Source organism: Rattus rattus, chromosome 17, assembly GCF_011064425.1.
Source record: "Rattus rattus isolate New Zealand chromosome 17, Rrattus_CSIRO_v1, whole genome shotgun sequence".
In the NCBI taxonomy this organism is placed as follows: Eukaryota; Metazoa; Chordata; class Mammalia; order Rodentia; family Muridae; genus Rattus; species Rattus rattus.
The window spans coordinates 44978225-44999291 of NC_046170.1; the positions used below are offsets into that span (position 1 = coordinate 44978225).

Below are 21067 nucleotides of genomic sequence, written 5' to 3' on the forward strand. Positions count from 1 at the left end.
GCTGTCTGTCTCTTCAGGCCCATAGTTTTCAGATTATAAAGTGCACCAAAGCGTGGCTAGGACTCTAGCGTGTATGAGGCTATGGAGAAGATGGAGGGTTTCAGGCCAGCCTGGGCTACCTAAGAGGCTATGGAGAAGATGGAGGGTTTCAGGCCAGCCTGGGCTACGTAAGAGGCTATGGAGAAGATGGAGGGTTTCAGGCCAGCCTGGGCCACTATGCAGTGGGCTCTGCTTCCTGACAAGAAATCTACACCAAATTCAACGTAATCCAACATGGAAAAGTCAATTGCTACCTAGTCTCCTTTCAGCAACTTTTCTATGTTTTCTTAACTCTATAAATGCAGGTTGGGAGTGACAAAGCCTGTGGGATGTAGAGGTTGAAAGATTAGAGCTAGCTCAAGGCCAGCGGCCTCAACACCATGGGGTTGGGAATGCAACTTGGTACTTGCCTAGCATTCCCGAGGCGTTGCTTGGTCTCTAGCAACACAGGCACACAGAACATCTGAACACAGCATGTACCACTGTCAGGGCCCACGTATCAGAAGTGAAAATGAATCAGGAAGAATGAAAATACTAACTTTAGAAAAGCTCAGATTCAGATTCACAAAGAAGGAGGAACAATCGGGAGCTCTGCTTGATGTGTTCTGGGTCGGTTCCTTCCCCAGAGGTGGTGACAGAGGTGACTGAGCACTGGAAAGGAGCGGACTGTGTGCTCGGGAAGAACATCAACAAAGGTGGAGTCTCTGAATAATAAATATCCTGGAAACTTTCAATTGCATTTAAAACAAAGAATTAATTACAGGCAGATCCAGGCAGATAAGAAGGTCTTTTTAGAGGAAAAACATGCTCTTGAGGAAAAGACAGCAGCAAAAACACCCACTCTGGAGTTTTGTTTGTTTTAGCTGAAAAACAATTCAATATTCTTTAGGAAATTCTATTCTTTGAAATCATGTGCTCAAAATACCAGGCATAATGAGAATGTTACTATTTTTATATCTAACATTCTTAAAAGCTCCTAGAATTTCTTACAGAGAAACAGCAGACCAGACCTACATAAGGTCTGGAAACATTTTACTCAGCTCTGCAGTTGTCTGTCTCCAGGAGAAACGGAAGACCTGACCCTTACTGAGAGAGGAGACACACATCTGTATCCCACCACAGATGCGCTTAAAGGGTGCTGTCAAAGACGTTCACTTACAGGATACATTAGCTTCTAGAAAGGCTGAGAAGAAGCTATGCTCTTATCTCACCCGAGTCATGTTTTATGAAATAGTTTTTATCTTCCATTGTGGCTTCTTTATCTTAAGTGTGGCTCCTGGGGTCCTGGGGCAAGGCAGTTGGGTCTAATGGGCAGAGTCTGGCACTGTGAGGCTCTGAGAAACTCCTGTGTGGGCTTCACAGGATGTGGACCCTTAACTCATGAAAGACTTCAGCTCTTTAAACCTTTATTTTATAAACCTATTGGCAAATGTAGAAGCATGGCCACTGAAAGACTAGGGCTAGGGCTGCAGCTCAGGGTGGAGTCCATGCCTAGTGTGCACAAGGCCTCTGGTTCTATTCCCAGCATCACAAAAACAAACACACGAGGCTGGGAGCAAATGCTAAGCGCAATCTAACAGACTTTATAAACTGTCATATTAACCAGAGACCAAGATGACACAGGAGTGGTTTGTTTTCTAAAAGATCCCCATTTAGGGACAAGCTCCCCAAAAGGGCAGCCATTAGAGCCACCCGAGGTTAATTAAACTGATTAATTAAAGTGAAAACCCCAGCCACACAAATGTGTGGCAGCTGCACACGGCTTGGGCATGGCACAGATGCGACCAGGCATGTGCCGCTGGGAGCGAGGAGAAAGGACACCTTTGTGTCATGAGTCCAGAAGGTAGATACAGCCAATGTACTGTCCTCATAAGAAAGCCCCCTTTAATATGACAGGAATTTGTTGGGGGAGGGTATCAGGGAGGGGCCTGAGAGAGGAAGAGGGGAGGGAAACTGCAGTTGGGGTGCAATATGAGAGAAGAATAAATTAATTAAAAAGTGACAGAAACTCGAGCGAATTTAAAGCAATCACTTTTCCTCCTCAACTAAAATGTAGAGGGGACACTAATCATGCTAGTCAGTTCCGAGTTCTCTAAGGGATCAGGGTCCCTACTGTGCAGATGTGATAGGAACATTAGGATGACTTCACTCTCCAAGACCACACAGCAGGGCCCCAACCTCATGACTAACTGGATGGAACCACAAGATGCATGGTGAGATGGCCACCAGAGCCTCACCACACCCACAAAATAGGCTATGGTCTTCAGGGAGCACAGTTCTAATTAGCATCCTCTGCCTTATGGTGTGATAGGCAGGCCAACTTCTAACACTGAAATATGACCTTGTCGTCCATGCACACACGTTAAAAGAGCCATATGAAAAACAAAGTGCCAATGTTTTAAATACAGTTATGATTCTCGGCAGTTCTTGCTGAAGGTGCAGAGGTTGGCAGACCTCGTGGTGTTGCCTTGAGGCTGAGTACCAGGATCGTCTGTCCACAGCAGACACCACTTCCCTCATCCACACCTGTTCCTTCCATCCGTGTGCAGATGCCCTGCTCTGACACCTCTGCGGCCTCACTGTGAGAACTGCACGGCCCCAGAATCTGCCTGCTGTCCCACATCCTCCAGACAGGCAGCCCTGTCTTGTTAATTGATCTTCCTGGATTGAGGTGTGCAGGCCGTGAAGGCTGTGCTATGCACACTCAGTCCTGATGGGCCAGGTGAGTCAAATGGACCCACCCCCTGGTCTGTGTGACTGAGTTTCATAGTCACATGACCATCTAAAGCCCTTTAACTATCACACCAATGACTCCTGTGGCCCATGGAGAGAGAGACATCGCACTAGCTCTCTGAGGATCCTGCAGGCAGTCAGGAACGCCTCTGGTGACAGTGCACACTGCCCAGCCTTCTGGTCTTACCTGCGGGGAGAGCCATCCTCATGGGGCTGGATGATAACCACTTTCACAGTCACAGATGTCCGCAGTAGGTCAATCATCTGCTCATGGGTCAGTGTGGCCACGGCCACCTTGCAGATCTCCACAAGCCGGCTTCCTTGGCGAAGGCCTGCCTTCCAGGCAAAGCCAAAAGGTTCCACGTCGGCAACAATTCCTTCAAAGTTCACGTGGAAGCCAAGCTGACCCAACCCATTCCTTCTCAGGGTCATTTCCACAGTCTCACAGCCTCGCGTTACTATCTAAGGGGGAAGGAAGCTGTTAGGCAAGTTTGGTCGTTCTTCCTGGCTACCAAGGACAGACCCCAGTGGAGACCCACATGCATATATATGAGTAAGTCCTTCTCCCTTGTCTCTATCCTCAGCCACCCCGTCCCTCCAAGTGATCTGGAAGGTATCCGAATCCAGAGCTCACCATGGTTGCTTTGAGAAAGAGCAACAGAACCAAAGCCCGGTTTTACTATGGCTCGGGTGGCTGCCAGGCTGGAGAAGCCTCTGACCTGCACCCTGTGAGCTCTGCACGTGCTTGCCATTCCCTCCACATCCTGTCACTAGCAGGACTCTGAAGCACTTGAATTCCTCTCTTTTGGAATGAGATGACCCCATTCTTTCCACCTCAGACTCTGAGGCCTCCTGGGTACTTTTATCTAACTGGAAGCAGCAACATCTGGCCTGAAGTGATTCTGGTCTTCTACTCGGTGCCTGCCCCCGTGTTCAGGAAGGGCCCAGGAGAGACTGGACTGTGAGAAAAGCCCTAACTGTCCTCCACGGGCTGGCCTGAAGACTTCTTAGTCCTACCTAGCCATAGGAGTGATCACCTATGTCCATCGGGTACTGAGGGCTCTTCTGACCAACATGGGGCTTTGCAGGTACAGGAGCCCTCTGTTCCTGCAGCCACCCCTTCCTTCTGTCACCTGTGCCTGTGCCATGAAGGCTAAGGTCCACCCCAGGCAGCTCCAATGACAGTCCTCCGGAAGACCAGGAGTCCACACCGTACCCCAACAATGTGAGAGGGCCAGTTCAGTGGCCCGGTGCCACAGTGAGGTAATGAGTCACTGGTACCCTCAGAGGCACTGATGGAATGTGGCTTGCAACGCCATGAAAGGAAAACACGGCTCATTAAACATCATTGAAGATGATGACATCACTTTTCTGTGGGAAATTTCAAGTTGGGAGGTATCGTCCTCCATCCCGAAGCCCTGGGGGCAGTGTGCAGGAGTTTCAGTTTAATAAACTCTCCGTGCAGGAACCTGGCTCTGAACACAGGCATTCCTACTATCCAGCCCTGTGGCTGTGAGCGCAGCTGGGGCACTGTGCCTTGCTCCCTGCATCAGCATCTGGCCTAGGTTTCCATGGTTACAAAAGTGCACACACTGCCAGTTGGCTTCTCTCAGACCAGCGCGATGCTGGGGACTCAGCATAAAGGGAGCGCTGGTGTGAGCAGGGAGGGAGGTACGGAAAGTTGCATGTTTTCACTGATCTGAGCTCGAGCTCCTTCCAACTGTTAACGGAGCGATCCCTCAGTGTCTAACATCCACAGGCACTTCCTCTCCTCTTTCCCAACTTCGCTCTAAGCACCACCCCCAACACAGGTGGCATCCAGGATGCCTAGGATCTGGCAGATGAGAATGCAGCTGCTACCTGAAATTTAACTGGAGATACTGGTCACACAGCATCAGCTGGTGCCGCTCCTGACTTCCTCCCTAGTGTTGTCATATGTCACGTCCCCAGCTTTCAGACATCCCTGAAGGCAAAGCAGGCTCTCCTTGTCCCTGAGTGCCCCATGCAGACGCAGTAACCCCGTGAAAACAGCAGCCTCCCACCCATGCGTCTGGGATCAGCCCCATGATTTGTGGGGCCCATTGAACAGTGCAAATAGAGGGTCTTTATTCAAAGTTGAAATGTTATGGGGAACCCTCTATCAAGCATGGCCCTCTGAGGATGGCTTTCCAGGACTCTCAGGTGGCACGCCCAAGGCCCCTCTGGGAGTAAGCTCTCCTCTGGTATGCACAGCGTACACTTCTGGCTGTACTCTGCACCACAGGCAACAGACAGTGAGCTCTCTATCTGCAAAATGTGGGGTCCCTACCACCTCTAACTCGATGTCTTATGTGGACATTGCCTGCAATGACTGTAACTACTCCAACACTGACAGACACTGGGTGATTCAACTCTCTCATCTAGCCTTGCAGTCACAGAAGAGACTCACTCTGTGGGAAGAAAGGACAGGAAGTGTGATCTGTAATCCTTTTTAATGATTCTCAGTTGACTATGCAGTACGTCTCCTGGGGAGAGGATTACCAGGGAGACGTTTTATGGCGGTTTCGTGCCTTCTTCTTGTGCTGCACCAAACGATCCAGACAGCAAACATTGCTGTTGCTCTACTGTACACCCACAGAAAATCTGAATTTTGCTTTGTTAAAGTTGGGAACAAAAATACGACTATTTCCCATCTTGGGCACAATGCTGGGGTTTGGTGTTAAAAGTCACATTAAGCTGTGGTGGTGCACACTTGGAAGCCCAGCACTCGAGAGGTTGAGGCAAGAGGATCTCAAGTTTGAAGCTGGCCTGCGATATACCATGAGCTCTAGACAGCCTGGGTTACATGGAAATCCCTCTCTTTTAATCTCTCTCTCTCTCTCTCTCTCTCTCTCTCTCTGTGTGTGTGTGTGTGTGTGTGTGTGTGTGTGTGTGTGTGTGCCTGTGTTGTGTGTGTGTCACTCCTTAGATGTCCACCTTAGTATTTGAGGTGAGGTTTCTCTATTGGGATCTGAGGTTCGAGGACGAGGTGAGGTGAGGCTAGCAGGCCCCAGGGATTCCCTCATCTCTGCCTGCTCAGTGTTGGGAAGACAGGTCCATGGCACCAGGCCTGTTCCACGGGTCTCAGGAGGAAGTTGAGGTCTTCATGCTTGTACAGCAAGCTCGTCGATAACTGACTCACCAGCCTGGCCCAGCCCCAGACCTTAAACGGTCTCCTCCTCTTTCCACAAGTCTTTCTCTCGACTGATGACTGTTTTCGCTTTCTAACTTACTGTCTAATTTTGTGTAAAATGAGATGTTAGCACCACATTTAACATTTTTAAATTAAAATATTTGCTATACAAACATGCAAAATGGGAGGAGGGCCCAGTCGTTAGCAAACAGCAGATCTGTGCTGTTTTCAAGGGTGTGCAGTGACATTACCAAACATAAGATCGCCTGGGTTTTCTTCAACTGTTACAGAAATGGTTCACAGCACTCTCTGAGGTTGGCTCAGCTCTCCTAGTCATGTGGTTGTGGTGGCCTCTTCACTGCTTGTGTTCACTGACTCTTGTTTAAAACAAAACAAAGCTGTAGGCTGTGAATGGTCAGTTGGTGGACTGCTCAACTCCCACACAGCCATGGGTGTGAGCTCCAGCACCACACAAAACTGGGCACGGTAGATACAGTTGTAATCCCAGCACTTAGGAGGTGAAGGAGACAGGTGGATTACAAGTTCAAGGTCACTCTTGGCTACTTGGTGTGTTTAAAACTGTCTGGGCCACGAGAGACTGTCTCAAGAGAAAACCAAAGAGAACCAGGCCTCTCTGAATAGCAGCTGCTTTCCCAAGCCCTGAGACTACAGTGGAGTTCCCTGAACACTGGGACTCTGAGGTAGAAGCAGACAGCGGGAGACACGAGCCATACTTACTACCAGTCGTTGCACTATTTCTCGGATGTCTTCCGAGGAGTTATCCACGGAGGAGAGCAGGATGCACTCTCCTCTTTCGTAGAAGACTTTGATGCTCACTAACCCTGATGTCCAGCCAATCACGTCCCTACAGGAACAGTTAAACACGACATTCTTGGACTCCTTCTCTATCAGCATGATGAACTCATTGGAGATCCCCAGAAGACACTCGATGTCTGCCGACTGGCCAAAGTCCCGCGCCACCACGTGCCACATGATGGCCCCGATGCTGAACAGGTGGGCGTCCTTCCTGGGCTTTACCCGCTCCTTCTTCTTCGCCCCCAGGGTGATGAAGCTGAATTTTGCAGAAGTGTCCACTGTGGTGGTTGTGACAAAGTTCTCTGCTAAATCCTTTAAGTATTCTTGCCTTGTTCGGGTAGCCATGGCCCGGAATTTCTCTGACTTATGGGCTGCATTTTCTGCGTTGATTACTTTGGCTAAAAGGAAGTCCCGGAAGACGGCCGACTTTGGAAAAGTTACTCCTTTGGGGATTGGGGGACCGAAGGGAGGGACATCCTTTGACCTGGAAACTCCAACGCTGAGGGAGGAAATGACATGGGATGAGTTATGGCTCTCTCCTTTAAGGTGACATGTTTCCACACTTGCTGGACAAACGTGAGGACCCTAGTTTACATCCCAGAAACTACCTCAGTGAGCTCTGGGCTTCACTGAGAGGCTCTGTCTAAGGAAGATGAGCCACTGAGGAGTTCTGACGTTAACCTTGGCCTTCCATGTGCATGCATGCACACACACATGCAACGTGCACGAGCGCACGCGCACGCGCACACGCACACACACACACACACACACACACACACACACACACACACACACACTGAAGATGTTAAAGTGAAGAAAAAAATAAACTCCCACATGCCCAAGGCAAGCAGCAAGGCAGGGAGCGCTCCTCTCAACGTGCAGAGTGGTCATTATCTTAGTGGCCTCCTAAGGTACAGCCCCAGACAGAAGGGAGGACTCAGAGCCTAATGAAGATGGCCATGGGGCTCTGAAGCACACACAGGCCTTTAAAGTCATCAAAACAAGTGTGGGCTCTGGGCCCCAGTGGCCCTGTCTGGAAGTCTCTAGGATTTCACTTGCCATTCACTTCCCTGGTGGTGGTGGGTGGGCCACACTATCCTCCTGAGAGGCTGGAGTCAGCCACAGGCCCTGTTTAGCCTCTCAGGAAAGCAGAAAACTGAACCTCACTCCCCTGAGCCTCCATGCACTTCCTTTCTCAAGGGAGGAAGGCAATTACTGCTCGCAAAAATAGAATTAGAATGTTCTGAGGCTGGCTAGGAAACGTAGCTCCATGGTAGAGCATGTGGCTAGCATACACAAAGCCCTAGGATTAATTCCCAGCACCACCAAAAATAAATGACAATTATTATCAGGCAGGTTACAGTGAGGCTGAGTTCCTGTCCAGCCTCGGCTATACAGTGGGAGAGGAAGGAGGGAGGTGGGGCCCCAGCTCACCTGTAGCACACATTTTCTGTGCAGGGGTTGTGCACCTTGACTATGACGAAGACATGCTGGAAGTGCGAACGGATGTTCTTGGGGGTGAAAGGGAGAGCACCAGGCTCTTGGAAGACGATGGTGACGATGTCATTCCCGATGTGCCTCTTCCTCAGAAGCTGTGCAGGAAAGCAACACCCAGAATGATACAATGTACACTAATGCACATAACCTGCTCTGCTCTGCTGAGGAAGGAACAGAGACCAGCAGAGCCCTTCCTGGGCTCCAGCGGCCTTGAGCATATTGACAACTGGGTGGGCCACAAGTAGAAGACCCCCAGGAAGAGAAATACAATATACAGGTCCTAGGAGGGAAGTGGGTTACCCTGGGCTACAACCTCACCCGTCCCTTTTACATAGGAATCTGCTTCTATTTTCTCTCCTCTTATTCAGCTATTTCTTTCTTTCTAAAATAACACTCTAGTGATCAAAATGCTTTGTAAGATATGTTACAGTTTAAGCACTTCAACTTAGAGAGGAGACAGTTCAAGGAGGAGTGACCTACTGCACAGAACCCTGGCTTTCAGGCTGGCTTGCATTTCTGAAAAACAATAACAACAACAAGAAACCCAAAAAACAAAACAGGAGGCTGCCTCTGGGGGCAGCATAGGTCTTCAAACTAATTAACTGAAACATGGCCTTTTGAGGCAATCTAGATTAATTAATGAATCCAGAAATCCACTACACTAGTAGCCAGAAAATCTAATTTTTTTTTTTTTTTGTAATCTTGCAAAACTCAAAGTCCAGGGCGATCCCAGAGCTGCAATGTTCTAAATCCATCTTTGCTTCTGACACCACTTCTGACTGACGAGAATGCTTCTCACTGCAAGCTCTTCTTGGACAGTTTCTGTTTGTGTGGAGTGAGGCCTTGGCACACTTCATGGGGACAGCCCTCTCTGCTCATGAAGGTTGGATCTCAAATGTCTCCCAAAAGCTCACGCAGGAAAGCCTCTTCCCCAAGCATTGGCGTTCACAGTGGGATTCTGGCAAGTGAGGCCTCAGGGCTCTGATCCCCAGTGGGGCTGGAGGAAGCAGGGCCACTGGGAGTGCCTTGGAGGCCGCTTGTGCTCAGCCCTGTCTCCCAGATGCCAGTGAAGCACAGAACTTTCCTCTGAAGGCCCTTCTGCCTCACCGCAGTAACCAGAAACAGAGCCAGGTGACACGGCTGTAACATCTGGATGCTGTGTGAGCAGTAGCTCTTTGCTCGTCCACACTGACTTCTCTGTCAAGGCTGCATCTCTGCTCCATGCTCACACCCAGGTGCCCTTGCTCCCGATTGGTTGGTTCACATTCCTATAAAGGTACCTTCCCAAGGGCAGGAGCTATACCGACTGGCTTCCTGCCTTCCACAGGCATGCCCACAGCAGGCCCACAGCAAGGCCACAGGAAAGCTGGCAAGCATCGAGAAGCGGGCACACGCACTTCGGATGCAGCCAGCCATCCACAAGAGAGCTGTGCTGTCACTCCAGGGCTGGGCCTGTCTCGGGCAGTGAGTTGCCCTTTACTGGCAACAACAAAGGCCATGACCTTTGCCCTTCCGTTTATTTGTTACCTACAGGGCACCTCTCACTGTCCAGAGCATGACATTCAACTTTCAGAAAAATAAAACGATCCCTCGTGAGCTCCCTAGCTTTTACTTAAACATAGCAGAGAGCCAAGGAAGTGGAAGGAAATGTTCCTCCAGAAGTGCTCTCCATGGCGGTGATATCCACGGTCACAGGCTGGATGCATCCTGCTTGAATCCTGTGGTTAAATTTCTAAGCATGGGGACATCACTGTACTGTATTACATAGCTGCAGACTCACTGAGCCCTCCTGTTCAAATGTTTAGTTTTAACAGAGATTGATACGCCTCTAAGTAAAATGTACCATTTCAAATTAATGTGAAAAAAACACAGTGAAATCTATAGTAGACAAAATTGGCAAACCAATTCTCCCTGTCTGCTGACACCCAAAAGGCTTACTTTTCTATGCTGTGACCGACCTGGGAAGACCAGAAAGGAAGCAGCTCCTACAGAGGAACTCGGCCTGGTGCTGTGGTTGTGCACACCTGCAGGACACAGCAGGCCCTGTCCTGAACACCACTCACTCAGAGCTGCCAACCTACAGGACTTCTCAGAGTGCCCCTGGGACAGAGCTAAGAGCAGTTGGAATACCCTTGTTTTACATCGAGTGAAGGTATGTCTGTGTCTGACTTGTCCATTGCTCGTTCTGTACCAGCAGAGAGCTGCAGGATGGCAGGATCGTGGTGGTGTCACTTCCGCGTCCCATCACCAGCCTTACATCTGCAAACACTCGTCTTTCCACACCTGCTCAGACACTGAAGGGCAGACAGGCCTCATGCCTGCCTACAGGCAATCTAGAGTGGACCAGAGATCATCTCACTGCTGACTGGTTCTAATAGAGACCTGATGGCCAATAGCTGGGCAGGAAGGAGGGGGCAGAACTTCCAGGCAGAGGGGACAAAAGTAGAGGAGGGAGATTAAGAGCTCAACTTGGAGGGAAGAGCCAGCCCAAAGCGCAGCAAAGAAGGGGATGCAGCCAGCCATGTTGGGGTTGCAGGCAGGAGACTGCCCATGTGTGGGTTGCAGGCTGGTCAGTCAGTCGCGTTGAGTAGGCAGGAGACTGCCCAAGCAAAAGGCCTTAGTTTAAACCAGGATAGAAGCCTCCATGTTATTACTTACACTGCGGTGGGTGGTCTGAGAATGCCCCACTGTGAGAACCCGAGGCTGTGTGTGAGGGCTCTGCATCACCTGCCTTCAGAACAACCGTGGTGCACTGTGTCCCCTGGCACTCAGACAACGACCTCTGAGCATGTGGCAGACCCCAGCTCAAAGCACCAACCAACCGAGGGAGGCAGGCCGCCTCTGTACCTAGCAAGACCTTTATGTCCAAAGGCAACATCCTGCTCCCTACAGAAGCACAAAAGCGAGCTGGCACTTCCTGCCGCCTATCAACAAGCGTACCACAACCTTGACTTATGGCTCGTCCATCAGTGACTCACCGTCTCCTACAGTCACATTGCTGCACAAACCGGGCGAGCAATGGCACTTTACAATGAAGATGGGAATGGGCCTAATACCGAAACCCACAGGACCCGGTTACTCCTCAGGTAATTCATGGGCTTGATGCCCCTTCCAGCCAGGGCCACACATACACTAAGAAGAAAAGGTTATGGTATTCTAGGCTCCATGCTGTCTCCTCTTTTATGAGCCACTCTGAAGAAAGGGTGTCTCAGCCAAGGTGAAGTCTGAAGTTACCTTGTGGGATTCTGGGTGACGACATTACATGACCACTGAGCTGTGGTCTGCTCAGAGAAGGGACACGCAGGAAAAACAGCCACTGTGAGCTTATCCTGTGTAGAGACATGGGGGCCAGGAACATCTGTAATCCCTGGGGCAGGTTAAGGCTTCCTCTGTGGGACGGGGCGCAGGCCTGCTGAAGATTCCCAGGTTTTTTACTGCCTCAACAAGCAGTTCCTGGATTGATTTATTACAGGAACAAACACATGAAAACGGATCCTCTGAGGACGAGTCTGGGCCAGTTAGCAAGGTACAAACGCGCTGGGGCTAATGAGACCAAGCGAACAGGCAAGGCCGGGGCTCCCGCTGGGCTGAGTCTATGGCGGCCACCAAGGGTTTGGTGGGCCCTTCGGACTTTTCTGCTCTTGGTATTACGTTTGTGGGCATCATTTGTGGATTAAGAGGACCCATGATACAATTTTAATCCTCATGCCCAAGGTCGGAGAGCACCACTGCTTAGCTACAGAGCATCTCGACGGCACATGCAGTCAGGACTATTAAATGTCAGGTCTCCAAGAAGTCTCCAAGGTCACTGATGCACCCAGGCCACACCTTTACACAGCACATCTTCAGGAATGGGGACAAAGCCAACATGCAAATCTAGCCACCTAAGAATAGCTGTGATCCACATCTATGGGATCATAAAATGGTATCAACAAAACCCGGGCACACTGCACATGACACTGTTTTAGGGGCTCACAGCCAGAACTGGTAGTGAAGGCTAGAGATCCCAGGAATCTAGGGACAGATCTTCGGAAGGTGAAGGGGGAAGAACAAAAGTATACTAGAAAGTACTGAGGTAGCTCAGGAAGGACAAGGGACTGAGCCTGAGAGAGAACGTTCAGCTGGTGAGCACCAAGAAGGGCGGGGGGGGGCAGTGAAGTTGCAGCACCCGTGCCTCCCGTGCTCCCCAGTGGTCTTCCCAGCTCAAGGACCTTTGGGGCTTAGAAGTAGCGAGAGGAGAACAGGCAGTTGGTTTCTTCTTTATGAAAAGTATAAGTTTTGACTCAATGTATGCATTTCACACGTGTTTAAGAACTTAGAAAACTCAAGGCTGGGGAGACAGCTGCTCTCCCAGATATCTACCTGGGCTGGGTTCCCAGCACCCTCATGGTGGCTCACAACCATCTGCAACATCACCCCCAGCAAACACCCATACACACTGCTGGTCTGAATAAAAGTGGCCCTCAAAGGCCCATGGGGAGTGGCACTACTATGTGGTGTGGCCTTGTTGGAGGAAGTGTATCACTGTGAGGGCAGGCTTTGAGGTCTCAGATGCTCAGTGTAGGCCCAGTGTGCCAGTGTTTTCCTGCTCCCTGCAGATCCTGATGTGGAATCTCAGCTCCCTCCCCAGCACCATGCCTGCCTGCATGCCGCCATGCTCCCTGCCATGATGATGGGCTGAACCTCTAAACCTGTAAGGCAGCCCCAGTTAAATGTTGTCCTTATAAGAGTTGCCTTGGTCATGGTGTCTGTTCACAGCAATAAGACCCTAACTAAGACACATGTAAAATAAATAAGTCTAAAAAATTAAAATAACATAAGAAAGGAAGTGAGGTCATCCTCTGCTGTTGATCACGTTTGTTCTTCAGATGTATCACGGTCAGGCCACACCGTGCTCTCTGTGCTTCTGTCTGCACAGGGAGGCAGGTGCAGTGTCCAGAATGTGAGCACCAAGCTCAGAAACAAATGTGTCTCGTTCGACCTTAACTCTAGTACACACACCCCGACAGACAGACTGCCATGACCTCCCGAGGAGCCTCCAGACTCGGGCAGGGCTCATCTTCAGTCTTCAGCTCATCTTGGACAGAGCCCAGATTCTAGGGGTCCTGGGGTAGAGGTGCTGCCCCATGGGACCTCCTTAAGTCCCCAAACTCCCAAGCTCCTGGAGCAGCCACGCCATTGCCAGTATTTGCTGTCATTTCTACAGCTCGGTTAGAAAGCTCAACTCATCTTACAGGAAGAAAACAGCCTGCTAATCACTTTGTGAGGTTTTAGGCATCGTTAAGCTTTCAACACTTAAGTGTGTGGGAGGGCCGGCCAGCATGGAAGAACCCTCTCCACACAAATGGTCAACACACGTTGTCACTAAAACACTGAACCAAAACCCGGGTGAGGAACAGCAGCAACACCAGCTCCAGCCCGCACTGCACCGCAGTGACCATTTTCTATGAATACATTATTTACCCATGTGTAGAAACCTGTCTGGTCAACCTGGTTGTTCTCAACATTAGCATGGTTGACATGGGGTTCTCTTAAAGAATATGTATAGCCAGATTCTCAGTTTCCTGATCAATGAAAAATGCAATAACATAGCCAAAGGTTCCGTCAGCTTACCAGGAGCAGCCTAGGACTTATAAACTGAGTCTCACTCTCACCCAGGGTCTGCACAGTACACATGGGAAGCCAGAGGGACATGCTGGTGGACATGGGGAGATGGGGGGTACCGTGATGCACACAGGAGGCCTTACCTGCTGCCTGTTGTTCGGCATATACGGAAGCAGTGTTGACACATGGAACATGAGTTCGAAGTCTTTATATGTGGTGTAGAGGGAGTGAGTCCCCGTGGAATCCGCTGAAGACAAAGTAATTATAAAGCTAGTTAGGCGAGCACAGAATCAGGGCTCTTCCACTCCGACAGTGGTTGCTGCACAAGGCCCACTGTCTGTAAACCTGGACATAATGCCTCAGGCATTCTCTGCTCAGCTCTGGCAGCTCTTACTTGGAGCTGCCCCACCCCCACTTTCCTGTCAACTTTCTACTGAGCATGCTGTCACAGACTCAGGAACCCATGAGGGGAGACTGGTCTCTTTCTGTCTGTCCTTCCTGCATGAACACACAGGTTAAGATGCTAATGTGAGGCTGGGGAGATGGGTCAGTCAGTAAGGTGCTTGTCAAGTGTGGGCACCTGAGTTAGAACGGCAGCACCCATGAAAAACTCATTGAGGCAGTGAATGGCTGTGTGATGGTGTGGAGACAGACAAGGAGGTTGCTGGAGGCCAGTGTAGCCTCGTCAGTGAGCTCCAGGTTCAGAGAAGGACCCTGTTTAAAAAGTCAAGCGGATGGACTGGTGACAGACACCACCACACAAGCCAGACAACCCTGGGACCCTCACAAACCAGCAGGGCATCAGCCTGACGCACCCATAACATTTCTGTGGAGACGGAACTGGCCCATGCGCACGGCCAGACAGCCTGGGAGACTTCATGCAGCAATGGGAACCAGGTGCCCTTCCTCAGCAACGTGGAGAAGGGAACGGATGGACTGCTCAGACTGTCCTATGACCGCCACAGGCCCTTCACGCTGTGTGTGTGCTCAGAGTCACACATGAGGAGTAAAGAGTAAAAGGCACACGGTGGAGAACGACCCAGGAGTCTACTGACATGATCTCCACATGAACATGCAAGTACCCACCATAATGTACACAGACATGTATGTACACACGCACACACCACACACAGATGTTTAAAACAGGAAGTGGCGGTATCTGAACTTGACTACAAAGCTAGTCATCGGTTGTTTTAAATGTATATAAATATACGAATGTGTATATACAGCAGCACACAGGCTACTCATAGACACATGCATGTAAACACATGCTCACACAAACACACAGGCCATTTGCACACGCATGCACACACACAAGAGCGTGCACTTGCACACGTGCTTACTCTTATTGTCCAGCTGGGCACGGTACTTGCTGAAGCCCTTCAGCCGCACTCGCTGGCCGAGGAGGTCCAGGAATTCCTCGAAGGCCGGCCCTGCTGTCTCGTTGTTGTACATTTCCTCTTCCGTGCTCTGCCCAGCTTTGCAGTACAGGATCCCGATTTTGTGCTGGAAGCTCAGCTGAGATGAGAGAGACATGATGAGCCTGGCAGGGACCGCAGACCTGCTTGCTTCTAGCCAGGTCAAAGCCATGGACGCCTGGGATCCGGCTCCCAGGACAGCATGCTGGGAAACATCCCAAAGCCAACTCCAGGAGGGAAAGCCCCGAGGAGCAGCGTCTGTGGCCCGAGTCACGTGGGAATCGAGGGCGAGTGGGCAGCCCTGCTGAGACGTGAAGCTAAAGTGCAACTGCACAAGCACCTCGTGTCGTCTACCACACCGCACAGCATAACTAGGACTCGCTTCCAACTTCAAACAGGGGAAGGCCAAGGACTTAGAACATTTTTTTTCTCTGCCTCGCCTGTCTTTCTGTTCTGTAATTTATTTGAACATTCAAGGAAAAATGTTGGCTCAAAGGAGGGAAATCAAATCAAATTAAGGTCGAGTAAGAAAAGAATTCCTTCGAGGACTGCAATACGTGTTTGTGCATAGAAAATGTTTTGTTTCCATCAAAGTAAGTTTGGCTGTACAATTATAGTCATTTCTCACATTTTTGACTATTTTGAAAAGAAAACATTGGCTGTAGACACGATTCTCAGACAGAGCTGGAGCAGCAACTGAACAGCTCCTGCCACAATTCTACCTCAGAGTCAATACTGTGTTGAGGTGGAGGCCACAGATTCCCTCCAGAACCAGAGAAAGACGAGCTGCAGTTTCAGCAATTGCTTATTTTTCCCAAAGACCTACTTCTCAGTCCTGCCGGCAGAGGCCTTGAGCATCCTAGCAGCAGCCGAGCCTGAGAGGCTGACAGGCCGTAAACATCACTGACTCCCTGAAGACGCAGGTCCAACTCGCTGGACTTCAGGACTGAGATGGGAAACTCAGCCTCTAATAGAACCCACAGCGGAACCCAGCAGTAAAGCAAGGCAGAGGGACCGGCAGTTCTTATTTTACCCATGGTGAGAGAGTGCCAGCTGAAGTCTCCCCATCTCTTTGATGGGTGCCCGCCGTCCGACAGAATCATTTTTCTCTGCTGACAGATACTAGGGTGAGTGGGGAGTGTGGGGCCACAAAGCTCCTTCCTCATCACAAAGATGGCGGTGATGACTCTGGCCTTGGTGGGCTGAGGAAGACTGTGTGTTATGGGCTTTTTCTTTGCTGTGCTCAAAAAGGAAAAAAATTCCCCTCAAAAGAAAAAAAATCACCTAATTTAAAAACGCGTTGTTGTCTCTTTATGAACTGGGCCAGTTGGGCCTAAGCTGCTTGGGAGATGGTTTATGACCTTCAGTGCTTTGGGGACACTGAGGGAGTTGACTGAAGTGAGAGGAGTTGACACCAAGATGCCACAACACGCGCTTTGCACAGTGGGCAATCCTTACATCACAGTGGGCAATCCTTACATCACAGTGGGCAATCCTTACATCCTGACTTGTCCATTACCAGAGTCTGCAGGGTTCACTATCAAACACCGAGTCAGGGGCCATGTCCCCGTGTTCTGAGGTGTGGTTCAGGCTGGCTGAACAGAGCCTCCATGGGCCTGCATGCATTTCCTGACCCCCCACACCTGGCATACTTCTGGAACCCTTGGTTCTGAGATCCTGGGAGGCTCCCAGCCCAATACTGTGCAGACTCTCTCTGCCAGCCAGGCGCCCAAACCTCACACTGTCTAGATCCAAACCGAGAATGGGGTGGAGTTTCCAACACTAGGCCTGCGTCATGGGCACCACAACCTTCGGGAAATGACAACAGTCAGAATTTAGACCTTGCAAATACAGGGAGATGTACAAGGTGACCAGGGACAGGCTGCACCCTGGTTGTCACCACCATACCTCCATCGCTCACTTGCTCTCCAGGGAGTTGCCAGTAACACGGATCATTAGGGAGAAATGGGTGCAGGGATGCAGAGCCACTGGCAACAATGTGACTATATCTGGGAAGTGACTTACTGTCACTTGGACTCTTAGAAAACTAAAACATGGTCACTGCCTTTGACAAGCAAACATTCTGACTCCCTTCTTCCCAGACCGCTCTTCTAGCCCTTACCTGCTGAGCCTGGGCTGATCTCAGCACTTACCCCAAACTCCAAGCCAACCTAACCCACCCAAGAGAAACCGCAGGCAGGGGTGTGAGGGAAACAGCAGAGCCAGGGCCTGAGAGCTGGGGCACACTCACTGGGGCCTGGGAGCTGGGGCACACTCACTGGGGCCTGGGAGCCGGGGCACACTCACTGGGGCCTGGGAGCCGGGGCACACTCACTGGGATCTGGGGCACATTCACTGGGGCCTGGGAGCCGGGGCACACTCACTGGGCTCTGGGAGCCAGGGCATACTCACTGGGGCCTGGGAGCCGGGGCACACTCACTGGGGTCTGGGAGCTGGGGCACACTCACTGGGGTCTGGGAGCTGGGGCACACTCACTGGGGTCGGGGCACACTCACTGGGGCCTGGGAGCCGGGGCACACTCACTGGGGCCTGAGAGCTGGGGCACACTCACTGGGGCCTGGGAGCTGGGGCACACTCACTGGGGCCTGGGGGGGCACACTCACTGGGGCCTGGGAGCTGGGGCACACTCACTGGGGTCTGGGAGCTGGGGCACACTCACTGGGGTCTGGGAGCTGGGGCACACTCACTGGGGTCTGGGAGCTGGGGCACACTCACTGGGGTCTGGGAGCCGGGGCACACTCAGCCTGGGAGCTGGGGCACACTCACTGGGACCTGGGCACACTCAAACACTAGATTGTTAGTTTCTTGTGGCTCGGGGCTGTGAGCAGGATACACACAGAGACAACAGGGGACTCAGCCACATCTATTCCTCCTGGGTCAGGATCAAGGCTGGCCACTCTGTTCCTACACCAGAAAGCTTTAGGTAGTGATTTGAATAAGAATGGCCTCCACGGGTTCATAGATTTGAATGCTGAGTCAGCAGGGGGCGGTACTAGTGAGAAGGGTTAGAGGTGAGGTAAGCCTTGTTAGAGGAAGTGTGTCACTGGGGTGGGCTCTGAAGTCTCAAAAGCCCACAGTAAGCCAACATCCCCCACCCCTCTGCTCATGAATCAAGAGGTACGACACTCAGCTCCTCCAGCACCATGTGTCCCTGCATGCTACCACGCTTCCTGACAGAATAATGGGATATCTGTAAGCAAGTCCACAGTTAAATGCTTTCTTTTATAGGAGTTGCCTTGGTCACAGTGTCTCTTCACAGCAACAGAACAGTGACCAGGACAGCTTGTCATTATCCACAAGAAGATATAAACACAAGTGAAGGAAGCAGGAAAGAAAGGCTATGAACTTCCTTGAAATCCAGCTGCTCAGTGCAGCGGCTCAGCCCTGGCTCAGCCCCACAGCTCACTCAGTTGGTGATGCGCACCTGAGGCCTGGGGAAAGAAATGTGATGTCTACCTGTGTGTCTGGGCCACGTGGCCGAGGGGAGGAGCAGCTAGCCTCCAGGACAGACTTTGTCACAGATGCTCTACTGAGGTGTATATCTGGAGACATCACAAAAGACCCACCTATGAATTCCCTGTGTGTGAGCTAGAACAGTCTCTAGGAAAAGGGAAAGAAGAAACGGGTGTAAGGAGCACTTGTTGCCCATACAGAGGGCCACACTTCAAGTCCCAGCACCCAGATGACAGCTCAGAATCACTGCTGACTCCAGCTTTAGAGAACTGATCCTCTTCAGGGCTCATACACACACAGGAAAACATCCACAGCACAGGGAAAGGCTGCAGAAGGGCTCCGCGGCCATGAGCACCTGCTGTTCTTCCAGAGACTCTGAACTCCAGCGTCCATGTGGGGTGACTCACGGCCATGCAGAGTTCAGCTACAGGGTATCGGATGCACTCTTCTCCATAGGCAGCACATACATGTGGCAAGTGCACACACACATGTGCACACACACACAGACATACTGGCATTCTAGAAGCTGGGGGGTTAATTTATGGAAACACGTTTCAAAGCCCTCACGGCCCCACATCATAATTTCTTTTCAGCTCTCCACAGCGTTCTGGCTCCTTGCTTGAAACATCTTACCAAAATCCAACAACCAAATGAACAAGCTCACGTCTCCACACTGTGTCCTGAAGGGAAATATCATGGCCAAGAGCCAATCACAGGAGACCAGTAGGGCTACAGACCCCAAGACAGAGGAGCCACAGTGAGGTTAATTAACTACTTAAATATGTGAACTCCTTCTTGTGTAGGCACCAGTGGTGTCCAGTTAGAAGGGTGGAGTCAACTGGGTGGTACCAAACTGCACCTCCTTCAGGGGTAAAAAGTTCTCCACAGCTATTGCCCAACAGCTCTTTATTTTCACGACACAGGAGGAGCTGTCAGAGCTGAAAGGTCAGCGGATGTCAGGTCTACATGTCATCACCAGGAGAGAAAGCAAGGAAACAACTGGAGTCTGCCTCCTTGACTGGCTCCTGGACATCCAACTCTCAGACAGCATCCCCCGAGGCTCACAATGCCAGGCAGAACTTCTTTCTGGACCTTCCTGGCTTATGGCTTCATGAATCACCTGCCTCACCGTGAGAACATGGCGGGCTACAGCTGTCATGCGGTCTGTTCCCACAAAGCAAAACCACATGGGTTAGGGGAAAATGCAGCCTCTGTGGAATTGGCTAGAGTGGTCTATGGGGCCTCATACTTCACATGGAGGCATTTATTATAAATGGTTTTAAAGGAAGGAACATGAGAATCTAGTGTGATAGCTCATGTTTATAATTCTGGCTACCTGGGAGACTGAGGCAGGGGGATTCCAAGTTCAAGACCAGCCAAAGATACAGTAAGTACTTGTCTGGGGGCAGAGTCACACAAATGGAAAATTCCATTTTCAAGCGTACAATCTAGGTTTGCATGAGCTTTCTGGCCACACGCTGTACGCACCCCTTGTTCTGGCCACACGCTGTACGCACCCCTTGTTCTGGCCACACGCTGTACGCACCCCTTGTTCTGGCCACACGCTGTACGCACCCCTTTTTCTGGCCACACGCTGTACGCACCCCTTTTTCTGGCCACACGCTGTACGCACCCCTTGTTCTGGCCACATGCTGTACGTACCCCTTGTTCATCCAACTTAAGCAGCTGCTCTGGGACTTTGGGGGAGTTGGCTGCTTGCCGCAGGCACGGGATACTCAGCTCCGGGATAACGTACTCCAGCACTTCCTTGAGGGGCAGGCCCCGGGCAGTGCCATGCCGGGCTGTGGAGGGGACGGCGTCTTCTAGGATTGCTCCTCTCAGAGTTGTGAGCTGTGGCAAATGAGACTCTGGTTAGGATCTGTGCTGGTCATTCACAAGGGGACTGACAGTTTATCAAATGGAAGCAAGGCTCTCCCTCTGAAAACATCAAATAAACATGCCTTTTATCAACGACATCCCTGTAGCGGGATGGGAAGACATCGGAGGGCCAAGACAAACAGGTGAGAACCTATGAAAGGAGCCAGGGCCTCACCAGACAACTGAAGCTCTGAAGCCCCTGGGAAGGCTACTGAGGAGGGGCACAGGCTGAAGCCCCAGCACATCTTCCTCCTTCCATCTGTGCACTTCTGTTTATCCCTTCCCTCCTTCCCATGTCTTCTGTTGAAGACTGAACCCATACTGAACACTCATGGGCTGCATGTGGGTGGCTGAGAGGAGGACCACTGAACCCAGTCTTGTGCTTTGCTCTATACCTTGGAAACCTGGTGCAGTGTTCTGGGTGAGAATAGGCTCATATATTTGAATGCTGGTTCCT

At 51.0% G+C, this 21067-nt stretch overlaps 1 protein-coding gene across 4 annotated transcripts in view; it reads right to left on the bottom strand.

Moving 5' to 3' along the window:
* The window catches only part of Sipa1l2 (signal induced proliferation associated 1 like 2), a 150988-nt gene that overhangs the window by 42964 nt on the left and 86957 nt on the right, over positions 1 to 21067 (bottom strand). For all 4 annotated transcript variants that reach the window (XM_032888204.1, XM_032888203.1, XM_032888202.1 and 1 more), the window contains exons 5-10: positions 20395 to 20583; positions 15184 to 15358; positions 13984 to 14087; positions 8174 to 8331; positions 6662 to 7238; positions 2960 to 3234 (exon numbers count right to left, since the gene is read on the bottom strand). In XM_032888204.1, the coding sequence (XP_032744095.1) occupies positions 2960 to 3234; positions 6662 to 7238; positions 8174 to 8331; positions 13984 to 14087; positions 15184 to 15358; positions 20395 to 20583 (1478 nt within the window). The remainder of the gene's footprint in view (positions 1 to 2959; positions 3235 to 6661; positions 7239 to 8173; positions 8332 to 13983; positions 14088 to 15183; positions 15359 to 20394; positions 20584 to 21067) is intronic.